This window comes from Poecilia reticulata, linkage group LG14, assembly GCF_000633615.1.
Source record: "Poecilia reticulata strain Guanapo linkage group LG14, Guppy_female_1.0+MT, whole genome shotgun sequence".
Classification (NCBI taxonomy): domain Eukaryota; kingdom Metazoa; phylum Chordata; class Actinopteri; order Cyprinodontiformes; family Poeciliidae; genus Poecilia; species Poecilia reticulata.
This window is the reverse complement of record NC_024344.1, coordinates 14,272,288-14,286,830: the sequence shown is the minus strand read 5'-3', so window position 1 is coordinate 14,286,830 and position 14,543 is coordinate 14,272,288. Positions and strand designations below refer to the sequence as shown.

The following is a 14,543-nucleotide window of genomic DNA, read 5'->3' as shown; positions in this document are numbered from 1 at the left end:
AGCAGAGAGAAGATGACTGACTATTGCAAAAGGAACTACGAAGTGAGTTGGGAAGACTTGAAATGTGAGCCAAAACTGAAATTCACAGAGAACAAAAGACAGGAAATAAATATGAAAACACACACAAAGAAATGAGCTTATATGAAAAGACCTTCCTAACAATAATAAAACAACACAAAAATCTAATGGTGCTGTTTGTTATGGTCGATAACTGATATTTACCTGACACATTTCCTCACTACCGTTTCAACATCTTTTTTTTTTTTAAAAACCCACCAGAAACAGGTGGCAACAATGCAACAATAAATATCGGTTGTTCACATCGCTCCAGTTTTATTTATTGGATCGAAGCCGATATGTTGATGCAAAAAACGAGATGTGAATGAAAACCAAGCTGCGATCAGATAAACGTCACCTGTCGGGCAAATTACTGTGCATTTACCAAATAAATTCAGTCAGATGTATCTTTGTTTTTGAGGGTCAGAATTACAATAATTTTTATAGCAATTTCCTTGACATTCCCTTTTTGCACAGAAGAAGGCAATTGGGAGTTATTTTCTACTCTGGTTTATAAGTCACTGAGTGGTTTGGCACCGAATTACATTCAAGATCTGTTGCTGTTGTATTGACCTTCCAGACCTCTCAGGTCTTCTGGTTCTGCCCTGCATCCCTAGAACCAGAACCAAACGAGGTGAAGCAGCAGAATTCAGCTTCTATGCACCAAAAATCTGGAACAAACTTCTACTGGACTGTGTCCAAAATTGTTGCTAGAAGTTTCAGAAAATGAAACAGACAGGCTTCACAGTGATAGAAATGTGGACTGGTGTGAATTCACCTCAAATTGCCACAGATCAGCGATAAATACGGACACTGCATTTTTACGCCTTCTTTAAACTGCAGCTGAGATTTTTTTTTCTTTAAAAACTGATGCGATCCTGGAAAGAGAAGTAAAAACTTGATAATGAAACTTCCTCGTCTACTTTTCTACAGCACGGCTTGTTAGTCGTCCCCTTTTGTCTGTTTCCACACTCTAATTAAGCCACTAATAACTGCAATTTCTCTTAAAATGCCATGGCAGCAGTGAAGTGGTGGACGGGGGAGAGAAAGAGTGATGAAGTACATCGTCTGAAGGACCTCCTAAGAACAGGCACAGCCATGGCAACAAGTGACCTGCAGCAAGCCGTTAAATGGCAACACGCCGTCATGACCGCTTCAGTCACATCAAACACACTGCTGCGTTTCTCTTGTTTTTCCCCTTCTATTTTTTTCTTTACTTTCCCAGAAGCAATTTGCGCCAGGATTTTTAGTCGGGCATGCAGAATGGAGGTAATTTCAAAGAGAGCGATTACGGGCCGAATTGCTCTGATCCCTCGGGGGAAAGAGAAAACGCTCAGAAGCCGTCTGTTAAAGTGAGCGACTCTTATTGTGCGGTACGGACCGCCGCTGCTGAAGTGTGTGTGTGTGTGTGTGTGTGTGTGTGTGTGTGCTGAATGATTCAAGTCGGTGCGCTTCTGAACGCATCTGCAAAGGAGAGGACATTTTTCAGACTCAAAAACAGTCTCTCACAGACGAGGTCAAATCGTTCTCGCTTTATTCGTTACATTCACAATCCATCACCATGAAGCTTTGGAGCTCTGATTGTCTCCTGTTTTTTTTTTTTTTTTTTGTTTTTGTTTTTCTGAGCCCCGTCATTCATTCACACTTTTTCACCAAATCAGAAAATATATATATTTATATATATATATATATATATATATATATATATNNTATATATATATATATATATATATATATATATATGTATATCTTAATTCACAGATAAATCCTAGAAAACAGGAAATGGGGAGAAAGAAAAACTGTTCAGATCAAAGCTAAAATGGACGACATGGTCAGCAGAATAACATGTTCTATAAAACCCTTCGCTTTTAGTCTGATTCCTTGTTTTACTAAACACAAACATATCCTGTTACCGAAGGTTCATATGAATAAAAATAAGAGTTGCTGATGGGAATGGGAGATTTTACTGTAGATATTTTTATACCGGCTTTCACATTTAAAAAAACAACAACAGAGGAACACAACATCATGACCATTACATGTTTCCACTAAAAAGAAAAAAAAAAAAAAAAGGGCTGCAAATGCCTCTTTCAGACAATAGAGCACTTACAGCAAATCACTCCCAGGGAGAATTATTTTATAAAAGAATAACTAATACAGGGGAAAAAAAACGGACACATTTTTAATCTGAATCCTAGTTAGACAAGAAATATTTCCACACGTCGGCTTTGATCCGATTAATTTGCCTTCATCTCTATATAAATTACGCTGGACAGATAGTAGAAAATCTGATTCAGTGGTTCAGCTTTAAACCCTTTTACACAAATGATGCGATTACCCAAACGTCACCGTTTCGTACAAAACCCGAAGGACCCAAAAATTTTCAAAATTACTTCAATTTCACATTATGAAATGACAATCTACAAAATAAAAATAATTTAAAAAACATAAAATCATCTCCTAATTGTTTTTATTGTAAAATGTACCTTTCACCTAAAGCCAGAACACAGTAAGTTAAGCTACCAACTTTATGGTTCACTTTAAAAGGCTCATATTGTAATTTTGACAACAAATCCAACAGGAAAGTAGCGATGATCAAGTTTCTAGATCAAATTGCAGCTCATAACATATTTATGTCATAATTTATCTACTTGGGATGACAAAGTCACAGATTGGAGACCTAACAAACCAGCAAGGCTGCTAGGGTTTAAAAGCAAATTCTGATTAGCTCAGTCGGCTTGTAATTTGCCGCATTAGCAAATCCCCTTGTGTGATTGCAAAGAATTAAATTCTGGCCGTATTCAGACTTGCTCCAGCTCTGAACATTGGTTTGATGCACAAATGCATCATCTCTCACTTTTTTCTACAAGCTGTGTGACTAGATTAGTCTGCTTATTACTTGTGAGCTGGACAGTGGTTGTAAGAAACATTACTCTTTTGAAAGGAAGCAGCTAAAAGTCTCAGTTATCTACACATAATCACTTAGTGTGCTTTTTTAAGGGTTTGATCGAGCTGCACTAACATAGCCGTGTTCTGAATAAACTGACTATTACACCATTCACACTCTGCAGGTCCCTCTGCAACTTGTTTTCACACAACACATAGCTTGGTTCTAAAAATTCACTTCAAGTTTACATCAACCACACTGGAATTTGGAAGGAAAGTCAGAAAACTGACTATCATTCATTTGGCTCAGACACTGAAAAAAATTGACGCTGCTCATTTTCTTGTGTGAAGATACAAAGGAAACCTCGTTAAAGCTACACATAGTTTTATATTTATGTTATTTGGGTAACTTTATACAAATAACACCCAATTGCAGTTCATTTATGTTTTCTGAACATGATGACATTTTCCCTTTAAAGTACAAAAGAGTGTATTCAAAGCTTAGTCCTGTTTCCAAATGTCTTCACAAGACTTCAGTGTTACACACACACCAACCTGTTACGTTTCTGAGTACTTTCAAATCATCTGTTTATTTTATTATCCCAATGAATAGATGCAATTAGTACATGTTTTAACACAAACTCATTCAAATACAACAGAAAAGTCACTATTAGCTGTTTTAAAAGGTGAGTCCTTGTCTGCATTTTCCACAAACATTTAAGAACATGCGCAAAGATGAGATTATCCTATAATGCATCTTTGGTGGGGGTTTGCAAAATGAAACAGACTCATCGACGCTCTGCTATTACAGTGTTATGCACCTTCAAGAAATACAACATGTTTCTTCAAATGTAAAATTACTTCAAATAAACAAACAAAAAACAATATGCGTTGCAAAACTTTAAAAATGAGGTCACCTGGCATATTCAAGCTCAACTTGACTTTTAAATATTCACACCCTTCTGAAAACATAAATTATAATGCTTTGTTTATGTTTGCGTAACTGTTTGTGTGCTTTCTTTGTTATGCGCCATGTAATAGAGTCAAACAAAAAATGAAGTATCGGGTGATTGGGCTGGTTGGAGCTTCAGAAGTGATCTGTACAGAATGAATATTTCATATTGCTGCCCTGTCTTATTCCGTCTGCACTGCCTTAAGAGGTATGCAGTGACACAATGATAATGCGATGGAAATGCAACCCTTCCTCACTACAAACAAAAGGCGAAAATACAACACAGCACCGGGAATACTAGATCCCTGATAATAAATAAGAGATAGTGTAGATTTAATGAACTCACACAAAATATGTTTTTTGCCCTGTTTACATAAGATTAAACCATTGTGGTAATTTGCCCCAAACACCTTTTGAGCTATTTGTTCTGCGGCTGCATTGCATTTCTCAATGTTTAAATGCCTGTCCATTCCTTCATTTACAGCTAAGCCCCAAAATATTCCTACCAGCAAGTTCCTTTTGAAACTTTGGAGCTAGCCAGCCAGAGTCCCAACTCAAATCCGATGGAGAATCATTGGAGGAAGCTAAAGATTTGGGTGATGGCAAGGAGGCCTTCCGACCTGCAAGACTTGAAGATCATCACTGAAAGGAAACGGCCAAAATACCAGCAAGGGATCAACTTTAGGAAGGGTTTACTAACTGTCATACCAAAAAAAAAGCTTCTATATTGTTTGATAACTTGTCATTGTGTAATTAATTTATTATTATTTTCTCAAGGTTGACACATCTATAACATTGTTGCCTTCAATCTTTCATTTTTTCATCAGAAACAAACTGCTTGTTGCGGGAATGAATCGTTTTGGGCTTAACTTTTTGTCCTCATAGCTTACAGTGTTAAAAAAAAACATCCACAGACACAAACCCAAATGGCTGAAAGCTGGTTTCATGGTAGTACACATTAGTCTAATATTCCTTACAATCATTTTTGCCATAGTGACACAAACACACAAGCACACACACACACACAACACCCACACGGACTCCCCATACAGACTCAAAATACCAGCCACGCTGTTGCTCCTCTTTCAACATGAGGCAGAGTCATTTCCCGACTCACATGTGCAACTCTTATGTAATCTCTAAAACAAGCTCCTTATAACTTAGCATTCAAGTCACATTAATGGCTCCTCTTGCCATGATGTAAATAAAATTACAGCTTAAATATGAGCAGACAACAGTTCAAGTGGATACGGTTTGACAGTTCAAGACCCCCAACAGGTTCACCTGCCGACCTGTCTTACCGGGCTTTAAGTCTACCTTCTCTCTCAATTTCCGCTCCTATATTTCAGATTCAGTTCAGAATGAGCAGCTTTTCACTGGTCGAGCAATGAAAATGTACAAGTGTGTAACCATAGAGCTTTTGCCATAGGCTGCGTCTTCACGTCGTCGCCCCACGTTGTTCGTACGTAGGCTTCGGTTGGGGCAAAGATGTTCTGGCTTGATTGAAGAATCCATGGCTTTAATATCAAAAGATTATGAATCTTATTGCAATAGCAGCCATGTTCACGCGTCAGTCTCCACTGCTGAAGCCTTCACTTCCACAGGGCGCGTTTGAAAGACGAGGTGGCCAGTGGCATTTAGGTCAAAAGCAGATCTGAACAGCACTAAACCAAGACGTTGGTGCTTCTGTGCAGATGTAGGGTATAACAGCAAGGCGCCTGGCTGAGAAATGGAGAAAAGTATCCCAGGGTGAGGCAAGAGAGGTCAAAGGTTAAGGAGGCACAGATTTTACACTGTATCTGGGCTCTGTCTCTGTGTGAGTCATAACAATAATGGGTGGCCAAAACTCAGCATCCAGACATCTATGTAATGTCTGTGTGACTCTGCCATTTCTCTGCTCTCTCTCTTTCTCTCTGCTGCTTAGGTTCTGGACTTTATAAAGAAGAAAGGTTAAGAAGGTGAACTCAGTGAGGGTCTTCGAAAACCTGACAGTTGATCCACAAGTGTCATTGTGTGTCTGAAGGACTTTAAGCAACATATATGCTAATTAGAGAGCAAGGAAACCAGAGCTGAAGAAAGGGAAAATAAATTAAAGTAATCGGATACAGAACTAGTCTGGTGCACACAAAGTACACTCTGTGCTTTACAATGGAGCAGATTATCAGTACCTTGTCATTGGTTCCAGGACTTACATCAACTGGTTTCCTTCAAACAACCACTTTCACCTGAAGCCACTGAGTCTAGCTCCAGTTTAGTCCTTGCTATTTGGTTTTCCATCACTTTTACTGTTCCACATACCAAAGGAGGAGAATGTGGTTGAAGTCGAGACGTGGTTAATCCTTTGTCTTTCATCAGTCAGAATTAAAAAGGGGTTTCAGAGAGAAAAGGTGACCCAGTTTACTTTGTTTTCCTAAATACAAATTTGACTCCGAAAGGGTTTCATGAACGACCATCATAGTCTTTTTTGGATCAGGATGAGTCGAAGTGTGCAGTCTGCTGGGCTCTGATGAGATTTTCACATTTTGCTTGAGAATTAAAGCCCTAGCTTCGTAGTTCCTTCACTTTGCTTCGCGGTAGATTTGGACTCTGTTCCTGAGTCTGGGCTCTGAGCAACAGAGAGCGCCGGTTGGCTGCGGTGGACCTGAGAATGCCGAGGCAGGGTTGTGCGCATGTGATGTTGGAGGGTGTGTGACTTTTGTGGAGGCCGATTCTGAAAACTTTGACGATGTCGCAAGGACTGGGAATGTAGAAGGATGCGCGTGTATGAGATCTCTGGCATGATGTACTTGAGGCAGTGCTCCTGTGCCTCATGGCTTATATTTACCGGGAGGTCATAGCCGACGATGTCGACTTTGTCGCTTGGCTGCCATGGACGGAGATCCTTGTTCTTGATCTCTGCAGCTGGGCGTGGAAGTGGCATTTTCCCACCAAAGCAACTTCTCATTAGTCTCTCTTGGGCCTGTCGAAGAAGTTGGACCTCCTTCGCCACACAGTCTAGACCCAGATCTGACAGTTTGAGCCAGAATGAAGCATTAAAGTACTCATAAAGGTATGCATCTATGGAATTCCAGGCACGGATCTTTTCAGGAAGACCTGGAGACAATCTCTTCTTGGAACTTTCCGTCCGCATGTTCAGCTTGACATACAGGACGTCCTCCAAATCCCAAGAGAGAAGATGGCGAAGAAGAATAAGTGATTCATCAAAGTATTCGGAAATCATCACTAGGGAGAACACTTTCTCAACCTCCGCAACAAAGTCATGTGCATAAGCCAAGTCTTTTGACGGACGATCTTTGTCTCCACCCAGGTCGAAGGTCAAGGTGTTGCGTGCGTACATAGACTCTACCTCTTGTGGCCTGTAGTAACGTGACGGCTCCGCTAAGAACGCTTCCAAAGAGCCATTCGGGACCCTCCTGAAGCTCATACAGTGTCGGCTGTAGTAAGTAAACAAGGACTCAAACATGGAGGCTGGTTCTCTCAGGATTGTAATGTATATTGTGTCATTTGGCATCAGGCGCTGCAATGCCGTCTTATTGAAGCGCATGTGGTTGGTGATCAGGTTTGGTCGCAGCGTGTGCAGATGGACGAAGTGAGAGGAGAAGGAACGTGGGTAGCAGAACTGATGGCCGCATGCTTGGACCGGCAACGCCACCATCAGGTTGTTGCGCTCTGCAAAACGAAACAGGATGTTCTGCATGGTGGTGCTGGCCGTTTTGTGTGTCTTCAGGAAGACGATGTTGGTGTGTTTCGGCTTTGTTCCTGGGGACTGGTGAGAGCAGCCAAAGCGGAAGGCCTCCATGTTCCTGAAGGAAAAGGAAATGCAGTTAGTCTAAAAACTAGCAATTCCAACCAAAAACAAGTGACTTTGGAGATATAATTCCACAACAACTGGAGAGAATAAGAGAGAAAAGTGAGGGTGTGTAAAAAATAAGAAAAATAAGTCATTGTTGCTAGCTTTCTGCAAAGCTGTTTAAAATTTTATGAAATCTTAAATTCTACAGTTCAGCATAAAAATTCAACTTTTCACCAAAAACACTTGCAGGACAATAAAAAAACCAGTGCTGTCTTTATACCACAAAAATATATGATCACAGATTTTTAGATGAAATATATTCAAAGTCATCATTTGATGGTTGTTGAAGTAAAACCTACACTTTACACTTAAGCGACTGGCATAGAACATTTTTAACATACCCTTTAACACAGGTAGCAAGTCTACCTTGTTTCTTTTTTTATTTATTTTATTTTTTCACATATTGTTGGTTTGTGCTTCAGTCCTTACCAGGTGAAGTGGCCCCCATGGTGCAGCAGAAGACTGACAGTACAGATGACAATGAGGACCAGAAATATCTTCTTCTGCCACTTCATTTGGCCTGTGGAAGAAAGGGAGGGCCAGTCAGAAGATTGACAACAAAAGCAAAGGAAGTGCGGGAGAGAGGTGAAAATTAAAGCAAGTAGAGGTGATAACAAGGCAAACAGCATGCCAAGTTTAAAAAGGTTGAGGCTCAGAATGGAAAGAGGACTGGGAAGAAAAGACCAAATTGGAAGAGAGAAACCAAATAGGAAGGAGACATAAACAGTCAGATACGCATTAGTTTAGCAGGAGTCATTAGCAGAAAAGTAATGTGATCTGGCTTTGTTTACTCAGCATTAATATGCTGAATTATACCATAATTACATCCAAAAGCAATAATTGTCACATTTCCTGTTACGACCTCTGGCTTCTTATCGGTCAGATCCTAGAAAGATGGTTCCATACACCAGGTTCTGAAGTCAAAGACTCAAGAGGGCAGGGCATGGAGAAACTTTATGCCGCTTGATTTATGCAGCTGTAATGCTAAGACACCAATGGAACCTTGGAAGATCTCCAAGCCTTTCCTTACAGCCTTTCACCTGCATAACAATGACTAATGTTCTCTTCTTGATTACACTGTCCTGCCACCATCATTGTCAGCTGATTACAGTAGCTCACCTTACATCTTGTGTATGGCACAGGTGTTCATACACTTAAAAAAAAAAACCCTATAGAATTTACTCCCAAAAAACCTCAGGTAAGAATTTACAAACAATCTGGTTGGGTAAATTTAGCCAAATATTTTTTTTAGTAAAGATTACCTCAAGTCAACAGCTTTGAAATAGCAAAATCTACCCAAGATTCCAGAGTACATTTTTATACTAATTACATTTAAAATGTGTGTAATAATAATGCTTATTTGATTTCATAACTGTACCTAATAATTAATCAAGTTAACCCCCAGAAATGGATTTCCATACAATAAAAATCAGACCAACCTTCATTTAATGAACCACATGCTCAACAAATAAAGTACAAAATATGTGCTCAATTTCAAGGAGCTTGAACTACGCCACGTGTTAGTAAACAAAATAATTGTAAAGATAAATATCTCTTCAACAGTTTTTTTTCTTCACACTGCTACCCAACTGTGCTGCACAATCATTGGCAATCAAAAGTCTAATTACCATTTGTCAGGTGCAACATGCTTTGATTCGGCTTCCAAACGGGACTCTGTTTCCCTCGATCACAATCCCATTCAAGAACACTTTATTTATCCCAAAGGGAAATAAAAATTTTGTTGTAACTCATTCAGTTAAATCATTATTGTAGATGGTGATGGCCGTTGGCAGGAAAGATCTCTTGTAGCGGACTGTATTCAGGAAGCCTCCGACTGAAGAGACTTGTTTTTCTAACAGTCTGGTGAACAGGACGTTCAGGGTTGCTCATAATATTCATGGTTTTATGTAAACTTCTTCTTTGCATCATCATCATCATCATCATCATCTCCAGTGGCTCAACAGTCGTCCCCAGGACAGAGCCAGCCTTTCTTTAACAGGTTGTTGAGCCTTTTTAGGTCCCTGGTTGTGATGCTGCGGCCCCGTCAGATGACGCTCTCAACAACAGAGTTATAGAAGACTGAAGGATCTTGGCTTCAGCCCAGTCTGCTCTGTTCTTTCTATGAGACGGCTTCACTGTTAAACACCAATCTAAATCAATATTGTACTTAATCCAGGCGGTTTTTGGAAGAAGTAATTCTTAGTTCTTCTTGTTAGGATTTTATTTGGGTTGTAAATGTATGTACTGCACTGACACTAGCAATTTAAAGGCCTGATAGAGAAAAACAAACAAACAAGTTAGTTAATTGTTAGGGAGCTTTCAAACCAACTAAAGCTGAGACTCAATGGTAAATGAAACTTGTGAAAATTATATATATTTTTTTCATTTATCTTCCTGCTATTTAAAATTCACTATCAAAGATCATATTTTTGAGTGCTTGCCAAAGCGCTGCACAAAGTACCATTGAAAACTGGTGATTTTAGTTAAATTCATAAGCAGCGTCTGCACATTGATCCTGCGTTCACTGCCCATGCATGCACAAAATATGTCGCAAAATGTAGAACTTGTAGTGAGTTACCGTCTGAAGTGCAAATGCCCAGACATCTTAAAAATTTATATATGCCTCAGGTGGGAAGCTTGAATATTTTTTAAATAGAACATTGCATACAGACAGCACCATTACAAAAGAAAAAGGAAAGGCTGAGTTGTGCAAATGACAGCTTTGATTCCCAGCAGGGTAGCTGGCCGTTCTGACTGTTAAATGTTTATCAGAGAGAAAAGCCTGGGAGCAGAAATTGCGTCTCCTGCAGCTTATTTTTACAGCTACTCTACTTTTGCAGCGACCCGGAGGTAAAAGTCTAACAGATTGTGCTCAGGATGTGTGGGGTCAGTAGAGGAGCTTCCTCACCCCAGACCTGTACGAGTCCTGAGTGGCGGGAAGGTCGGCGCTGATGGTCCCCTCTGCAGACCCGACTGTTCGTTGCAGTCCGGTCAAACCACAAAGTGATGGGAAAACTCATGAGAGACAGAACGGTGGCTGAGCAGAAGATGATGTCGCAGTAAGTGGAGTCTCTGCTGGGCCTTTTCCCAAATGGTGCAAATCTGTGAGGATAGTTCCCAAGAACCAGAAGTGATACTTGGTAGACAGTGTTGCTGAGGATGGTGAGCAATTCTCCTGAAGTCCGCCATCATCTTGAGCAGGTGGAGTTTAAATATTAACTATATACGACACTTACCTCATTAGAGATAGAAATGCACTTTTTTTTTCACTTAAATTTAATGACAAGCAGTAGAAACGAGTCAAAACTAACATCAATATTCAACTTCTACTTTATAGGCAATAAAATAGAAGCAATAAAATAGAAGAAGACACATTTTATATTGCGATAAATGATGATATTGTTGTCTCAAGACCATTTTCAAGCAATATAATGGTAACGGCATAATGATGCAAGAACACATTCTCAAAGATCACTAAACTTTAAATGCTAATGAACATTTAACACTGGAATTGGAAAACAAATATAAACAAACAAAATGAGTTATGAAGTCTCTGTAAACAAAACTATCCGTCAAAAAAAGGGCTAGTTGAGACCAACGCACCAGACTGAAGACTTTTACCATGCGGTTTTTGGTAGAAAGAGAGAGGAAAGAGAAAATTGACAAATCAAGCAGATGGAAATTATTGAGCCTGTTTTAATTTATAATGCTATTCATTGATTTATTGCTTATTGTGACAGGCATATTTATTTTAAAGAGTCAAAACTGTCTTTGAATTGAGTGTGTGTCACTTGTTCTCGGGGCTCAGTTTATCCACTCCTTTAATATACGGTGCTTTATGTAGGTGTAGAGGCTTTTCTTCCAGCTAATCTAAGGGATTATGAGAAAACAATGGACTAAATCATGAAAACCTTTGTTGTTGAGTTTTAACTGCAAATGTGGCTCAAAGTAAGCAATTAATTATAAAATAACGAGAAAACCGTGTATGACCAAGAAGATGGTATTTCTTATTGAATGTGACAGGAAATGTTTCTTTTTGAAGAACCTGCGGTGGGACGACTCTACGAAAGTAGGAGAAGTACTTCAAGGGAGTACAAAAAAACAAACAAAATGCTTCTTCGATTAGTAAATATAAATAATTTTAGTAATCAATAATAAAAGGAAAGTTTTGGGGGGGTAACGACTATTTTACACAGAATATCTTATTGCAAAGATTCTACCCCGCTTGCAGGACAGAAACGAATCATGAAGCTATCAAGACGTGGACGAATGGACTTGATAGCCACATTTTTGCTGTCACTTAGTTATTCAATAGGAGAAAATAAAAATGCAAAGCCTCTTTTGGAAAAATTACAGACGAAATTAATTGCGAAAAACTGGGCAGTGACTGCTGAACAGTCGATCGTGTTCGGCAGCAGCTTTACGCCGGGCAGGAGAGAGGCAGTGGCCGTTTCTTGTCCTCGGAGGAACTGGTTCGTAACCCTGTGTGTACGTGCGTCAACGGCGGTAGATTGTCTGTCAGAGAGTTAATAAGAAAAGGGATTCGAGGGGCTTTCGGCAGGCAGACCTTTCCCCCTCCGTCGACCTCATCTTCTCCTCCCTTCACCTCACCGCTGTCCTCTTCCACCTGCAGCACTTGGGGCCCTTTAATTAAAAATGCTCTGGAAGAGGACACCTGATCCTTTTGCTAGCAGGCTATTGATTTAAAGGATACAAACAAATAGGAGGGTGTTTCTTCATTGATCTGGTGATTAATCGAGGGATTTTCTAAAACCGATTAGTGTGGACGTTTTAAAAGATGGAGCTGATGCCCCAGGAAATGCAGAACTGCCCTCTTGTTTATTGAGTTTTGCTAAGTAAGAGTAAGCGACAAGGTGGGAGAAAATAATTTTACCTAAGCAATATAACGACATTCATAACCATTTCCGTCAAAACAACAACATGAATATAAAATGATCAGAAATAGAAACTATAGCTGCATAATAAAAGAATACTGTCAGGGTCTGTTTGTCCTCCCCTTTTTCTCTAGTTTCTTAGTTTGTTTTCTTTAGTTAGTTTTATTTCCACCTGTCCCTGGAACCACCACTTCTCAGGACATCCAGTAGATGTCACCCACGCTCCACCCCTGAGAAGTGGCCTGGTTCAACCCGGACACACACCTGCAGCTGGTTAGAGGGCGTGGACATCCGATATAAGCGGCAGCTACACTCCGTCTCACCGCCTGAGTGTTTGCCTACCACGGTAACCATCGTTCCAGAAAGAGGCCTTCTGTGATTACTCTCGTCTAACCCCTTGTTGTCTCCCTCGTCAGATTCTCCGCCGTCTCCTCGTTGATTCCCGGAAACCAGCTGCCCCCGCATTCGTGTGAGTCCGTCTCCCCGCTGTGGATCACCTCCCTCCTGTGTGATTCCCCGACGCTGCCGGTGTTGCCGGTCAGACGCCCCTCCTTGTGTGTGTGTGTGCGCGTTATCTCCCCTCGTCGATCCCTCTCCGGGATTTCCCCTTCGGGACGCTACGGGYCAGGAGGCCCACGCCCGAACTTCCCGGAGAATCGCCTGGACGGATCAAGTTCCAGGTCGTGCCCGGCATCGGAGCTACATACCGCTCGCCAACGAACTCGTTGCTTGCGCTCCGCATCGCCCATAATACCTCCACCCCAAGTAAGCTCACCTCAGTCACTTCCTGGAGAAACTCCCCTGATTTCCCGCTAACCCTGTTTTTCCTGTTGGCAGTAGAAGAACCGGTCCGCCGATTCGGCTTCGCTACCAGCTCCCTGATCCTTCAATAAACCATCATTGTATTTGACTCGCTCTGACTGATTGTGTTCTTGCATGTGGGTTCGCAACCTTAATACCAACATGACAGAACACTCAGGCCAATTCATAACCTCAGCAGACGGGCGCTGTCCGAACAACACGCGCTAGTCCAGTCTCACGACTCCGCACTACGGGAGTTGGCTAATCGCCAAGCCGAGACTAACGACAAGTTATCAGAACTAACCACCTTCTTACAAAATTCAGTTCAGCAGGCTCCCGACACTCAACCTCCCCCGACTGAGGCTCCGGATCCACCAGTCCGCTCCATGTTTTCAGACGTCCGCCCCTCACCGCCAGAGAAATTTTCAGGTGATGTCAGGAAGGTCAAGGGGTTTATTCTCCAATGCAATATCATCTTTAATCATTCACCGCAGAGCTTTTTGCATGACAGTGCTAAGATTTCCTACGTGTTATCCCTGTTGACGGGTCGAGCCCTAGAGTGGGCCGAAGCCCGGTTTTCTTCTGCCTCTAGTTATGGGTGTACCTTCCCCGAGTTTTTGAAGGAGTTACAGCAGGTGTTTTGTCAAGAGGCTGAAAAGACTTCAGCATCCCGTGAATTACACGGATTGAAGCAGGGCCAGAAGACTGTGTCAGACTTTGCCATCGATTTTAGAATCATGGCTGCTGCTTCAGGCTGGAACCCTGCTGCACTTAAAAGCGCATTCTTTCATGGGCTAAATGAGCAGATAAAGGACCAACTGGCTACTCTAGATGAACCAGAGTCTCTGGATGAATTYATTAACTTGGCCATAAGATTAGACAACCGGATTCGGTCAAGGATGAGTGAGCGATCCCGCCGCATCGCCCTTCCGCGCTCCGCACAGGTCAGTAACCAGTCTGCTGTCCAACCTCCACCCACCTTTCCCTCATCTACAGGACCAGAACCCATGCAACTGGGACACGCTAAGCTAACCCYAGAGGAGCGGCAGAGGAGGATGCGATCCCGGCTTTGCCTTTACTGTGGTGAACCCAATCATGT

The 14,543-nt window shown here is 41.3% G+C and overlaps 1 protein-coding gene across 2 annotated transcripts in view; it reads right to left on the bottom strand.

Moving 5' to 3' along the window:
* Positions 1 to 3,514: 3,514 nt before the first annotated feature.
* Positions 3,515 to 14,543, bottom strand: part of gal3st3 (galactose-3-O-sulfotransferase 3) — a 42,886-nt gene continuing 31,857 nt past the window's right edge. For both annotated transcript variants that reach the window (XM_008427910.2, XM_008427911.2), the window contains 2 exons: positions 8,178 to 8,268; positions 3,515 to 7,698 (listed from right to left, as the gene is read on the bottom strand). In XM_008427910.2, the coding sequence (XP_008426132.1) occupies positions 6,429 to 7,698; positions 8,178 to 8,268 (1,361 nt within the window). In that variant the 3' untranslated portion in view covers positions 3,515 to 6,428. The remainder of the gene's footprint in view (positions 7,699 to 8,177; positions 8,269 to 14,543) is intronic.